The sequence below is a fragment of the Lupinus angustifolius genome, chromosome LG04 (assembly GCF_001865875.1).
Source record: "Lupinus angustifolius cultivar Tanjil chromosome LG04, LupAngTanjil_v1.0, whole genome shotgun sequence".
In the NCBI taxonomy this organism is placed as follows: Eukaryota; Viridiplantae; Streptophyta; class Magnoliopsida; order Fabales; family Fabaceae; genus Lupinus; species Lupinus angustifolius.
Genome location: NC_032012.1, coordinates 23,451,644 through 23,467,247, shown reverse-complemented (window position 1 = coordinate 23,467,247; position 15,604 = coordinate 23,451,644). Strand labels below are relative to the sequence as shown.

At 31.9% G+C, this 15,604-nt stretch overlaps 2 protein-coding genes across 4 annotated transcripts; both read left to right on the top strand.

Moving 5' to 3' along the window:
• Positions 2,758-3,314, top strand: LOC109346345. Its single transcript, XM_019585853.1, has one exon. It carries the CDS (start codon positions 2,908-2,910, stop codon positions 3,280-3,282), a length of 375 nt encoding a protein of 124 aa, XP_019441398.1. The 5' UTR covers positions 2,758-2,907; the 3' UTR covers positions 3,283-3,314.
• On the top strand, positions 6,912-10,053 carry LOC109346344. 3 transcript variants are annotated; one of them, XM_019585851.1, is made up of 4 exons: positions 6,912-7,042; positions 7,129-7,282; positions 9,050-9,255; positions 9,572-10,053. In XM_019585851.1, exons 2-4 carry the CDS (start codon positions 7,181-7,183, stop codon positions 9,837-9,839), a joined length of 576 nt encoding a protein of 191 aa, XP_019441396.1. In that variant the 5' UTR covers positions 6,912-7,042; positions 7,129-7,180; the 3' UTR covers positions 9,840-10,053. The 3 variants fall into 3 exon arrangements, with proteins under 3 accessions (XP_019441396.1, XP_019441395.1, XP_019441397.1); XM_019585850.1 differs by lacking the exon at positions 6,912-7,042 and having other exon boundaries at positions 7,049-7,282; XM_019585852.1 differs by lacking the exons at positions 6,912-7,042; positions 7,129-7,282 and adding an exon at positions 8,386-8,810.

Here is a 15,604-nt window from a genome sequence, read left to right as displayed (position 1 = left end):
TTTGTAAGATGTAATTGGGTTGGCACCCCTTGTGCTTGTTTTTAATATACTTTTGCTTATCAAAAAAAATGAGACTCATTCAAGAAAAAAAAGTTGATGCAATACAATATCTAATACTTTTCACCTGAAAATCAAGTTGGAGGAAGGGATTTGAAGCTTTTCCATTTTACAGCTTCATACAGTCTAGGCTTACTTGTCAACTATCTATAAATATCTATCATCCCAAACTACCATCGGGATCACTTGTCTTATTCCCGTCTAATTCAATATTCTCATCTAATTAAAATTTTCACTTAACTAAATAAATATTATAATAATATAAATTAATATTTTTACATTATTTTATGTAGTTTGGTTGGCAAGATATATGGGGATAAAATTATCTTAGAATAGAGTATCCTTGTCCCCAAACTATATCTAAAATCATTTTCCAATATCAATAATATTAAAATAAATATTTAATTATTTTAATTTGTATATTATATTTTCATTCGTTCAAAATTGATTAGCAAGAATATATCCCTGTCCGTCAGCAACAATGTGTCTGTATCCAAGTGTTCCACAGTATAATTTGATATTCATGCTGCCGACAGATAACCATGAATGAAACATAAGCGTGCTACTTGTACTCTCAAGTTGAAAGCAACAACTGCATGCTAATATTACTGCTAATGTAAATCACGTCGACTTTTTTTATTTCGACAGAGAGAAAGATTTACATATCTTACTATCGTCATCATTAGTATTTACAATATTAATGTATAAATTTTCATATTAATAATACATAAATATTGTATTTATTTTGATATTACATGTATAACTATTTATCAGTCAATAAAATAACTGGATTTCAACTTGTACGGCGAATATACTCATGCCACTTGGCCATCATGTACACCCCAAGTTTGCCTTCATTATACACCACCAATTGCTAAAGCTACCACAAACAAATTAAATAATAGGACAAGTTGAAATAGTCATTTCACTGTAGAAATTTTATATTTTCAAGTACAACCACCGTTTATTATTGGAACTCGTGCAGCCAAAGATTAAGCTGGCTTTTACTGCATTCTCCTACAATTTTTATTTATACATAAATCCTCCTCTTCTATGTAACAAGGACTTTACTAATAATTTGGGTTAAATAGTATTATTTCGTGAAATTTGATATTTGGCTGTAATTCGTAAATCATATACTCCTTTGGTTTCTTGCAAGTTTTACCAAACAAAACAGGGGAATTTAATTAAAAGAAAGAAGCAAGTTGTGAATTACAAAACAAGTTGGAGACAATGTCACCTGGATGCGTGATTTCTCACATGATTAACTAGGCTATGGTGATAGGATTTACTATTTAATTATGGATGGTAAAGTTTTTTTTGAAAATTACTTTTATACTAGTTACCTATAAAAACTATTTAAAAAGTGGCTCTTGATTGCTTAGAAGTGTAAAAAATGTTAGCACTAATAGAAAATCAAAATTAAACCAAAATCATAAATAGCAAATTAAGAAGTGTGATCTTTCAATCCATTAATTGAGTAGCTATAATTATAAAAAAAATGGTAGAATCAACCCTTAATCCTTAATGATTTGGACATGCACGAGGGAAGCAAATAAATATCATATAAGAAGAGTAAATCAAATAAAGACTAGTCCAATTCTTAAAAGTAATTAATGACAAGAAAACCATAAACGAAATAATTAGAAGAAATTTACATATCAATGTAATGTGTGGTCAATAAGCATGATTTGTTATTAGAGATCATTACAACGTTGTTTAATATGCATAAATAATTCCACCTAGTAAGATTAAAACTTAAATGTTATTGTAGTATATTTTTTATATTATCAATGCATCACCTATAATTCATATATATATATATATATATTACTTTGTTCGAGAGTTAATGACTAATAATATATGAATATTGGGAGGTAAATTCACATTATAAAAACCTTATATTGCACTAACTATTTTCTCTTAGTTTAATATGTATGTTATTTTGCATTTAAAATTAATTATGGCACAAAGATATCTCCAAATTCAATAATATAATTGGTCGCTCTTTTTAAGATGTTTTATGATATTATCAAAAAATATATATATAAGCAAAATATTAACCCTGATATTTTTAAGTTAAAATAGTCCAAATAACAATATGATCTAATAATGTTAAATTAAACTAGTATAAATAAATACAGGGTCAAGATAAAATTACAATAATTACAAAAAAATCATAATGAGACATCATAAAGAAAATGATTAAGGATCCTTTATCAAAGTTGAGATAGAAGTTTTTATTTTTACTTTTAGAATAAAATGGTAAAAATGTTATAATATATTCCGATTAATTTTCACATTTTCAAGTGTATTGACTTGTTTATACAGCTCTACTAGGCAATACCTCCTTGGTACTTGCCTCCTCACTTGTCCCGATGGAGATATTTTTTTGTCCTGTTCCAAAATATAGATGAGGTTAAGCATATTACTCCCACTATCTACACGGGTACATATTTGTTATCCTACATTTTGTGTTACTTCATATTATGTGGGTATATGATTAGTTAGAAAAAAATACATCCAAGTTAAAATTTAATTTATTAAATATTTTTATGACCAATAATAAATCCATAATACATGAAGTAGTATAAAATGTAGGACAACAGATGTGCTCCACTTTCCCAACCTTTTAAGCTAAGCTCACATCACATCACCCCTCACAACTTGTGACCTCGGTCACAACCCACAATGATGTATGAATTTCCATGCTAGCTCTTACATGCTTCCAATACCTAAGATAATATCCCTCTCTCTATATCTATAAATAACACCAACATTTCACTTTACTTCCTAATTGCTCAATAGCCACGAGTTTAGAGTCTTGTGTGCTACCAAGATAAAAAAAAGATGAAGAGACAAAGAGGTGAGAATGTGAATCCCACCAAAGTTGAAGATATGGATGCAAATGCAATTGGAATGAAGAAAGCAAAGAAAGAGGTTGAAGAGAAAGAGGTGAAGGTTGAGGAAGAGAGGATTGAAATCAAAAGAGAAGTGGAACAATGGGTAGGGGATAATAATGGGATGGTGTGGAATTGGGAGGAGTGTATGCCATGGCTAGGAGGTGTTGTAGATGAGCAAATGTCATGGGGTTCCACTTGGTTCCCATGGTGGGATATGGATTTCGATGGTGAAGCTTTTAGTTCATTGTATAGTGATGTTTGGGATGATGATATATGGAATCTCAACAAGGAAATTCCAATTACTTTAGATAGAAAGATGTAGAGTGGTGGTAGAATGTACTAGTTCTTAATTAACCTTCATATATCTTTTTATGTTCTTGTCTTTCTGTTTTCCTTTTGCTAGGAGTTGAATTTACATTTTTCTTGTCAACTATATATGTTGAATTTACTATTGTTGTTCTATCTTAACTTGGCTGATCAAAACCATCTAGTAATTAAGCACCTTTTATTGAGTTTGTAGATATTAATATACTCAATCTTGCAACTTGGTTATACATTCATGAAAATCAGCATAGATAATGGCAAATGGGAAATTAGGACTTGCTACTAAGTTACAAGATCTGCTGTATAATCTCTACACACTCCTCTTCTACTATCTGTGGTTCTTATTATAAGACACATTTTCAAAAAATTATTGATTTTTTTATAAAATATTTAATATATTTATTTTTTATCCATTTGTTCCTATTATATTTTTTGATTATATTTTTTGGTATTAATAAATAAAAGTAAAATTACAATCTTCAATTTTTTAGAGAATCAAGAAAAGCATGGATATTAGGTTTTAATTGGAACTATGTTATAATACAGAGTAAATGCTTTTTTTTATTGACAAATCTTAATATATTAGAATTTTGTTATGAGTGAGATTCAAATCCGCAACATCCTTTACTTAATTTCTCATTCATCCCAATCATTAAACCAACTTATTAGTTATAACTCCTAATATAGAATAAATGCTAATCAATAGTTCCAAATTGAATATAAATTATCTATGTCAAAATTACTCTATCTCAAACCAATTATATATTGCCAAATGTATAATGTTAAATTAAAAAATTAACTTAATTTTTTATTTAATACAAATGTGTCATAATCTTATTAGTGATATTGGGTTGGGTATATGAGAATGATAGATCTAGAGGGTTCCAAATTAACTTGGCTCCATATATTAACTAGTGAAATCAGATCCTCTATGTCAATTTTCTCTATTTCTATGTACTAGTCAAATGATGTTTTGTCAAAAATTTAAATGTATTGATATCACAATTAATAAAAAATTAAATAATGTGTATTATTTTTTATTAGGCAAAATTCTATTAAATTGGTATAGAGATATAAAAAAAATTTGGTACATAAAATTTGGGTTCATAGTGGAATATCAATTATTGAGTCCAAACTTATCTGAACTCTTCATGTAGCCGTTACAAGTTATGTCAGTTGGAATGTGTCAGAAGATTCATTTAAAAAGATTGTTGAGTATTTGGATCAAAGCGGCTACTAGAGAGAGTGTTTTATTTTGGAAAATCATTCCTCTTCTTATCTAGAATGTGGGTTGGATATTTCAAATATGTGATGAAAAAAAATCATATTGGTATCGGACATGGTTAATTTGAAAGCCTTATAAATAAACAGACTCTTATAGATGCAATGCTTTATATTTGAGTTTAGGTATGATGTTTATTTTAATCTGCGCATATTATGCGTTTCATTACTTTTTTGGCTCTTGTTATGGTTCTGCATTCCCAATTCCTAAATGTTGGACTAGACTACAATTACCGAGTTTTCATCATAAAGCTTTAATATTATCGAAGTATGAAAAGAGTGAAAAATCACAAATGAGATAGCACGTGTTGCACCAAAATCTTAAGACAAAAATTTCATATGACTTTTCTACTTATAAATCTCCTCATATCCAATGTGAAAATTTACATTTGAATAAACCCAATACAATAACACTTGAGTAAACTTAATACAACAAGACAAATGATTCCAATTTGTACTGTGGGGCGATGAGAATATCTTGAACATATGTTGCATGATGCTCTTGGACAAATTTGCTTTTGCTGGTCAAATTGGAAAAGCATGAAGGGCTTTGTGTTCAATGGATAATGTTCCAAAACATTGTAAGTTAGAATGTGTCGTAGTAGCGCAGCAAAGAAATCTTAAGGCCTGTCAAATCCAGGAGGGACAAACTCAACTTCGGAATCTTATCCTAATATCACTACGTGTATGATTTCACTCAAAGGTAATTAAACAATGAGGCCAAAAATGTACCACACTCGGATAAAAGATAGTACTTCACCTTACCGACAACGACACCACAATGAGCCTGTTTTTTTAATATGAACATGAACATAGGCTAAAAAGATAATTACATGTTTTTCTTCTCCATTCTATATTTATCAAAATCGTTTTTTTTCCTAGGCCAATTGAGAAGTGGGTTGGGGATAAATTAACTTTCAATAATGTATTTTTGAACCATGTAGAGAAGTTAGTTTGATCCAAATCGGATTTCTATTTTCAAATTTATAATGGTTTTAGTATTTATGTTCTAGGTTAAAAAAAACAATTGTTTTACCGTAATATTAATAAATAAGTGTCTTTTTATGATTTAGAATTTTTTTTATAATAACTGAAATTGTTTTAGAGACTTATATAGATGACAACCAATTATCATGTCAAATGTATGTTTGAAGTGAATATTCATATCTAGTACTAGACTGTTCCAGTAATATAAAGGAAACAAACTTAATTGCAATACATATGTGATTTGAAAATCACATCAACATTAAGAGTCAAATTTGAGAAATTTGTAAGCCTGACAATTATAATACATCTAGTTATATGATGATCTCTCAAGATCATAGCAAGATTGATTATGATATGATAAATTATTAGAGGATTATGCTTCTTGTTCAAAAGGATCCATCAATTACAATAAAGGAATAGATGATGATTGGTTCCAAAGAAGATATCTTCTGTTTTTTGAGAATATTATTATCAATTCATTATTATTCCATGTTCTATTCTTTTGTATCTATACACCCATTACAGAGTTACAATAATTAATACGCACTATCAAATTCCTGCTCCAAACTCTGCGGTCTTTTTGGTGGAAAATACTAAAATGAATGTTAGTTCTCCTTGCAGAAATACGTTTTAGTCATTGGATTAAAAAAAATATGATAATTGATTATTGTTTTAGTATTTTTTAAAAGTTGTAAAGTGAATGTACGATTTCTATATAGAAATTGTGTGTTATTTATAGATTTTAGAAGTCAGATTTCCAATTTATTACTTTTGAGCGTGCTACTTTGAAATAGGTAGAAGTCGGATTTCCGTACACATTTTAAATGTACAAACTTCACCAGGAGAGTACAAACTTCATGTCCCAAACTCCCTTATTTTCAAGGTTAATAGGAGGAAGTGACATAAAATGGGCACCACAGAAACGGAAATGGCCACTACCAACATCGTTAACACGTTGCGCACAAAATGTTTTTGGGTAGAAGGGTGAGAAGAGGTTACAATATATATGGAAACGGATCCAGAGAGGAGAAGAGGAGAATTTTGGAATAACAAATGGAAGAATGAGAATGTGGTACATTATCCGGGAATGATGTTAAAGATGTGGTGCAACCTTTACATGACTTATGTGCATGAACTTTTTCCCACACAGAAGTTGTGGATCTCTTTCACAACTTCTTTGCATAAACTTTTTTCCACATAGAAATTATGGATTCTTTTTACAACTTCCATGTATGAAATTTTTACCCAACTACTAGTTGAAAATTAATGGTTGAAATTTACAGTCAAAATGATCTAACGGTTGATAAGGAGTTCCCATCCATGCCAACTATCTCATTGCAGGTTAGCTTTGGCCAAAAACAAACCTTTGAACCGAGCGTGATACACAATGTCTATAGGGCGCGTGTGGAAGGTTCCTATACTGTTCCCAACATCTTCATCTTTATGAAACGGCACTTTACTTTTACATGAGAAGAGTGCATACAAAAACAGTGAGTATTGTTTCTTCACACTGTTTCTTTCTTCCACTTTGGTTCTCTCTCTTTCTCACTGTTCACAATCCCATACACAATCACAGTTTCTGTCCCTAACTAGCGTAAGCTAAGCACAACACAGCGATAATAGAAGAAATGTCAGAGGGAAGAGGGTCCACTCTGGTCCAAATTCTGCTAGTAGCTTTGTGTTTGGTGGCCTTTGGATTCGCCATCGCTGCTGAGAGAAGAAGAAGCGTTGTAAGCATTTTTCTCTCTCTAACTATAATTTCTCTTTTTTTCTTAATTCACTTATGCTAGATGTATACCAGTAATTAGTTATGAAACATCATCGCTTCAAACATGGTAACTAGAGATCGGTCTATTTATATTTTCCAAATATTTTGACACTTTCTATTATGGAGCATTGTTTATGTGGATTGTTGGACTGATTATGCATATTTGGGGAAAGAAAGAATAGAAATGTTTTTTTTTAATTCATCGGAGTAAAACAATACTACGTTTAGCCAAAGTAAAATTGCAATTAATTGTGAATGGCTCATATTTGGGGTATCAAATTGGTTGTAGTTGGTTAAGCGTGAGGGGCTACTTTATTTACAAACATTTGGGGTATAGACACCATTGCTTGAACACCATTAACATTTTTTCCTGTTTTTTTGTTGTTGCTGTTTTCACTCTTTTATTCAATTGTATGTTCCTGAACTGTCTTACATTTAGATATGCTATGTTGGGAATGATATTTTTTTTTAGCTGGAATATTGAGTTTTATAATAACTATGTGGCAGGACAATGAATAATGAGAGGCCCTCTGTTTCTCTGATGTGTGTTTTGAAGATAAGATGCAAATTGCCTTGTGGTTGTAATGATAAAACGTGTCTGTGATAGCATCTCGTGTTATTTGGTTGAATTCATTCTAAGTGTTCATGTATGGTACCTAATAGAAGCATTACTTAGTAAATGTAGTGTTTGAAGCTCAAATTTTTATTTAGCAACCATCATGTGTTATTTTGGAAATAGAAGAGTATTTTGACACTATGAGATTAGAATTGTTTGTGTTGTTATAATCCGTCCTTCTATTTCTTTTTGGTGTTTGGAACCAAACGTCTTAACCACGTCGATCAGGATTTTGGTATAACTTATGGTATACAAATTAACCTCAGTCCAGTACTGATATGATCCTTAATGGACAAGACTTGTTGATCGATCTAGGAGAGAAAAACTTGCTCAAAACATGCATCAATGATTTAGGATCCGTTTGGGAGTTGAGTTTTGGAAAGAAGGGAAAGGGAAGGCTTTAGAGTCATCTCATAAGTGTATTTCATGTCTCAACTTGCAAACAGACCAAGAGACAAATGCCAAGAAGGAAAATAAAAAGATAAAAGAGAAGAGAATTTGGGATGAGAAAGGAGCCACAAACCAAGTGGTTTATAAGCCAGCGAATGCCACAGCCCTAGTCATTAGTCCTCCTAGCCGTTGGATAGGATCTTTGTCCCTTGTCTTGGTCATATCCTCATCAACTCCATTTACGAAGTCAGTGTTAGGGAATAGGGAGGGATTCTATTTCATTGCTACATTCTGTAGCGGATGTTGCTTGCTGTCAAATGTGGTTTGTTAAAGACAGGTTTCAAATAGTCACAGTGAAACCTTTTTTAAAAACAGAGAACTCTTGTGAAGAACATCCATAGGATCAAAATTCCAAATAACAAACTACATACATTAAGCTGGAGATAATGAAATGAAACGTATGGATAATGTCTAGCTTGTTAAGGTTAGACAATGAGTAAAACCCGAACTAGTGTTGATACTTTGTTCAACCTTATTATAAAGTGTGAATTATGAAAAATCTAGACTCTGTAGATTTTACATGTCTACCATATACCCTTTGATGAATGTGCTGTAGCCAATTTTGTTGATACCATATATGTGTTATTTATTTAGTTGCTAGTCATAGTCAAGTTTCATTGAGTTTTCTTCCCTCGCCCCCTTTTGTGTGCTCTTGCTGGACAGGGAATCATGTTAAGAGATGAAAGAACAAACGAAACATACTGCTCCTACAATTCAGATGTTGCTACTGGCTATGGAGTTGGTTCTTTCCTGTTTCTTCTTTCAAGTGAATCACTGCTTATGGGAGTGACAAAGTGCATGTGCTTTGGGAGGCCTTTAACACCTGGGGGAAGTCGCGCATGGTCCATTATATATTTTATCTCTTCTTGGTGAGAATTATGAATTCTTACATTTTGATTTCTCTTTCTTATGAACATAGATATTGAATATGCTAAATAGCCATCATAAAAATGGGGTGTACGGAAATTGTTTACATCTCTTCCCTGGTACCCTAATATTAATACATAATAATAATGAATGGAGATTTCGTCGTTTGCCTTACATATTAAAAGATTTCCTAGTTTCCTTCTGTGATAAATACTTGCATTATTACTGGCCAATTTTGGCTAAGATTCAAAGTCTTTTAGGTGTTATCCTCAATATGAATCATTAGAAATTCACTGGTAACATTTCATGTGTTTCCAGGGTGACTTTTCTGGGTGCAGAAGCATGCTTGGTAGCTGGTGCAACGAAGAATGCGTATCATACCAAATACCGGGGAATGATATATGCTCAGAACTTCACCTGTGAAACATTAAGGAAAGGTATATTTGTAGCTGGAGCAGTTTTTATTGTTGCAACCATGATTCTTAATGTATACTACTACATGTACTTCACTGAGGCAACCAATACTCCAGCATCCCATAAAGCAAATAGGGCAAGTTCCACAGTTGGTATGACTGGATATGCGTGATGGACGAAGCATCCAAATTTTGTGCCTCTGTCAAATGCCAATGGATACGCCAATTTCTTAGAAAAAGAAGAAAAAAGTACAATATTCCTCTTTCAATGTCACTGTTTTGTAACTAGTTTTTTTGGTTGTATTTACTCAGTTAGCTATTGTTTTACACTGTTCTCATTATTGATTTTACTAATATGGAAGTGTATGAAACATGGGTTCTTCTCAATTTGTGGAAACATGTATTTGCGAGAATAATGCGGAAGCATAAAATGAATATTGTGAATTTTTCTCATTATTTGATCAAGGCATAAAACATTATTTATAGTACATGAATATATAACAAACTTACCTAAACAAACTAATAAAACATATGTGTTAAATGTGTAAAGTATGTAAAATGTGATATTTTTCTTCTCCAATAGCCCCTCAAGCTAGAGTGTAAATGTCAATTGACTCCAGCTTGATAATTCGATTTGATATTATGACAATGTAGAGCAGAATCTCGATCCTTACATGATTGGAATTTCTCAATTACTTGATCTTGTTGTTGTTGATGTTGTTGATCTTGTTGATCTTATTGTTGTTGATCTTGTTGTTGTTGTTGATTTTGTTGCTAGAGGACTTAATATTTGTCCCCAAATTTGTGATAACTTCTTTTCATCTGGTGTATTCTCTTGTGCTTTGATTTTATTGTCAATGCTACTTTGTGGCAGATGCTCCTGAGAACTCTTTGATTCGTTGGTTTCATGTACAACAATAGCATGTTTTGGCTTTCTTGTTTTCTTTGATTTTGTTTCACCATTACTTTCAGCTTTTAGTACTCTTGTTGCATGCATGTTTCCTTCTTTCTCCTTAGGCTCCTCCTATTCATATTCTTCAATTGAATCTGGAAATGCTTTAATAGTATAAATCTTAAATCTTGCTGGTTCAATCAATTCAAAAACAAGTGTGTCACCATCATCCAACTTATGTTTCAATGCAAATGCTCTCCAGCCACCACTCTAACTTCTGCAAGATTATCTTGCTAGGAACATCACCTCTAACAATCCTTTGTGCCAAACCTTCCACCACGGCTGTTTTGCCAACTCCTGAAGCCACCACTAAGCCCACTTCTTGAAGGCTCTCATATTGCTTTCTTGTAGTGTGGTGATGATGAAGATGAATCTTGGAAGAGAGATAATAAATGTAGAGAAAGCGCAGCGGTAACCAAAGCCTAAAGGTTCTGATACCATATTACGAAAATAATGTAGAAGCATAAAATGAAAATTGTGAATTTTTCTTATTATTTGATCAAAACACCTTATTTATAGTACATGAATATGTAACAAACTAATAAAACACATGTATTAAATATATAAAATATATAAAGTGTGTAAAATATGTAAAATGTGATATATTTCTTCTCCAATAACATGGGTTCTTCTCAATTTGTGGAAACATGCTATCTTGGAAAAACTTCATATTAGAAGTGTCTAAAATGTTCTTGTGTGTGTTTTCCTTCCCGGAATATAACTTCTGAAAGTTTTGCCGCTTATTTTTATGAACTTTGATGCTGCTTTCATATTGTTGGTCGAATCCCTACAGAATATTACAATAATGGTGCTTGAGTTTCTTGTTTTTATTTTGTTGGCCGCATTCCAAATGTGATAATGTCTAATGGAGTATTAATGCCTTTGATCATATTATTTACATTGACAATTGATTGAACCAAGATCTTCATGTGCAAATTTGACCTTGTCTCATGGCCTAGCCAAATGTCTAGCCTGCCCGTGTATCATTAAACAACAGATATATTTTACCGTGTCAAGTTTCAAGCCATGAACGAGGCAGTTGGGCATCGTGACCGTGCCACTGCTTGAGTCAAGGCCAAGTCAGCTTTTGATTCTGACCGAGGTGACTGGACATCATGACTGTGTCACTACCTCGGTCATGCGCACCAGATTATTATCCTGACCGAGTCAGGTTTCCAGGCCTTGATGCACCAAATTGGGTGCTGACTGAGACATGCATTGGCGCATCAGGTGAATTCCTAACCGAGACAAATATCCAGTATTGGCGCATTAGTGGTGTATGTTGGCGCATCAGGTCTGCATCAGTGGTGCATGTTGGCACTTCAGGTCTGCATCAGTTGGTGCATATGTGTCCTGTTCCTTAGCACATCAATTGGCATTGTTTCTCATGATATGTTGCATTATTCTTCTAGAAGAAAGGATTTCAGCAGAGCATGTGATAAATGTGTTTTAATTTGTTAAGCCTTAGTTAGTTAAGTTAGTTAAATTAGTTAGCTTATTCTTCAAGATATATCTTTGTATAAATATACAATATGTACCAATCATTCAAAATCAATAAAAATTCAAAATCTTTTCTTCTATATCACATGAGTTTAATTTCCAATATGGTATCAGAGCTCTCATATTAAGAACTTTGCTGCAAATCCATTTCTTCTCCTTCAAATTCCAAATTTGCCATGGACAACACAAAATCCGATAAAGTTCATCAATCTCTTTACCAGCAGGTTGATCAAACACAAAACCCTTAATATTTGCATCCAGGTGAGAGTCTAGGAGTTGTGCTTGTATCACCTACCTTGGATAGCAACAACTATCAATCATGGTTCAGGTCAATGAAGAGGGCCTTGCTCTCAAAGAACAAATTCAAATTTGTTAATGGTGACATAAGAATGCTAGAACAGTATGATCCAAGTTAAGATGTGTGGGAAAGATGTAATACTATGGTCATCTCTTGGCACAAGATCTCTCAATCCAAGCATTTCCCAGAGCATAGTCTACATAGATAATGCATAAGAGCTTTGGGATGATCTTAAGGAGAGATTTTCGAAAGGCGATCATTTTAGAATGTCTGATTTACTTCAAGAAATGCATTCCATGAAGCAAGGACACAGTGGCGCATCAGGTCTGCATCAGTGGCGCATGTTGGCGCATCAGTTCTGCATCAGTTGGTGCATATGTGGTCTGTTCCTTGGCACATCAATTGGCATTGTTTCTCATGATATGAGCTTTTGCATTATTCTTCTAGAAGAAAGAATTTCAGCAGAGCATTTTATTTTCACATTTGATAAATGTGTTTTAGTTTGTTAAGTCTTAGTTAGTTAGCTTATTCTTCAAGCAATATCTTTATATAAATATACAATATGCACCAATCATTCAAAATCAATAAAAATTCAATAACTTTTCTTCTATATCGCATGAGTTTAATTTCCAATAATGTCAATAAAATATTAAATACTTACTTAATTCACAATACTTATATTAATATGTTGAAATATATTTTGATATTTTGGATTAGTTGAAGCTCATTATTAAGACTTACTTTAATTTTAATTTGGTTATGTTTGGTTAGTTAATTCGCTAGTTTTTGGCTTTCCACTTTTGTACAAAAAGAGTTATTCATACTCTCCTATTCATTCAAAATACAATGCATTCAATACAATTCATTCAATGAATGAAATGTATATTATTTTCTGCTCTTTGATTTTTAATAAATGTGACTAAAATATTAAACACTTAATTGACATTAACACCTTGTTCTAACCCAACTCAGCCAACATTTTGTGGGTTGGATTTGCTCAAAGCCCCTGTGTTATCAACCAGCCCAACAGATATTCTTATTTTGAAGTGTTATTATGTAAGTAAACCTAAAACTTCATTTGCATTGCATTGATATGTTATGAACTCAGTAATTTGAGTTGGTATTATTACCTAAACACATGAAAAGAGTCAAACTTCAAAGACGAGTTCATTAAGTTACATAAATTCACGACTTGGGCATTAGATTGAATTTACTTATTATTTCTGAGACCATATCAGTTAGATTTTATATCATGTTTATAGCATCTTCAAATTTTAACATGTTAATGTGTACAGTATTCAACATCTATTGTGGTGGAGAGCTTGTTCCATCTTCAACACTAACAGGTTGCTCTCTCTAAAACACTAGGGTAGCTACTATTTGCTGCAAAATGATCAACGATGGTAAGTGGGTATGATGATGGTGAAGATGAGTAGTGTGATGTTTTATTTGAGGTGAATAGAGTGGGTATGATACTAGTGAAGAGGAGAAGGAATAGAGAAATGAAAGAAACCATTTTTGGAAGTGTGATAAAATCTAAGAGTACAACTTTTAAATTTAGGGTAAAAAAATAATCTGATTAAAGAAACTTTCCTTTTCTTAAGGGTCTATTCGCGAGTTGATTTTTAGATATAGAAATGAAAAGGAAGACTTCAGAACATCTTACAAATATACTTTATGACTCCCAAACGTTTTTCTTCTCTCCCTTATCCTCCAAAAACCAATTCACCATAAGTATCTTCATCATTCCTCAACTTTGCTAGTAGATGTGTATAGCTTATCTATAAGGGGAATGATTTGAAAGAGTTTGAATACATTAAACACTCCCAAAACTCCTCTTGGACCATTTGATTAAAATTATTCGGTCAAATAAGAAATTGTCATGGATCAAAGAAAATATATCCTTGATATAGGAGTTGTATATCAAATTGGCTATAGGCTGATTTCTAAAAAATATAATATATGATTTATTTTGGATATATATATAAAACATCCTGCGCACAATATCCATAAAACATAATAAATATGCAATTGTTTCAAAATTCTAAATGAAGAATATGCTCATGACAGATTATGAGAAAAATTATATTGCCTTCATAGTTAATTGCTTATGGCCTACAAAGAGGAATAATATCAATAATGGTGGTTTGAATGGCAAGAGAGATATAACAAACATTTTAAAGGTTGAAGAAAGTATACGAGAAATATTTAATTTAATATTTCTTCATTGATTTTTCATTTATTTTTTAATTTCAATATATCACGAACAAGTATTAGTGTCAAGTAGAGATACATGAAGAAAACTTAATATCAATGCTCTTAAGATATGATCTCTAGAATATTTAAACTTTATAACTCAGCATCATTTAATATCTAATTTTCACCTCTAATATATGATTTATGCACATTTTGCTCACCTTACAATTATACAAAAGTCATGTATTTTCAAATTCTATCTTTATATTGTAGCTTACTATTTATTTCCTCACCCGAATCCCAAGGTTGATAATATCAACGGAAAAACATGCATTGTAACACTGACCAATTTGATGTTTCATTAAGTTTAGACTCATCAATTCAATGAAATGATGGGCAACAGAAAAGGCAAAAAAAGAACGCGTCCAAGGAGAAAAAGGCAAATGCAGTATAAGCTAAAAATATTTAATGCATGCCTGCAGCTGCAGAACACGGATCAAAATACAGATTTCCAATATCCTATATCCCTTTCTCATATCATATGTCCATTTTAATTTTGTGGAAGAAGCAAAGCCTAAGTTTTTTTAAATAGTGAACATGGAAATACGATGAGGTTATAATGTTCTTAACAAGAGTATAGAATCTTTACAATGGTATTCTCGTTTAATTGAAGAAAAAACTAGTATTTGTATGATATGAATAGTGAATGGGTGGGGACAAGGGATCTAGAGTTGGTGTAGCTAGATGTGTCAGTCAAATAGTTTTGTTGCTGCGCAGACACTGAAAATCAAGACGCTGTGCTTTGTCTAATTAGTAATTACATCCTCAATCGGAAATGATATACCCTATTCTGCCACCCTTGACAAGAAGAAGGAAAAAATGTTATAATATTATATTTAAAAGATAAAATTGTTACATCTTAAAAAAATTCCTTTATTTTTTATGCATTTTCCTCAACGGTAATAGTTAGGATCCTAATTCAAATAAAATAA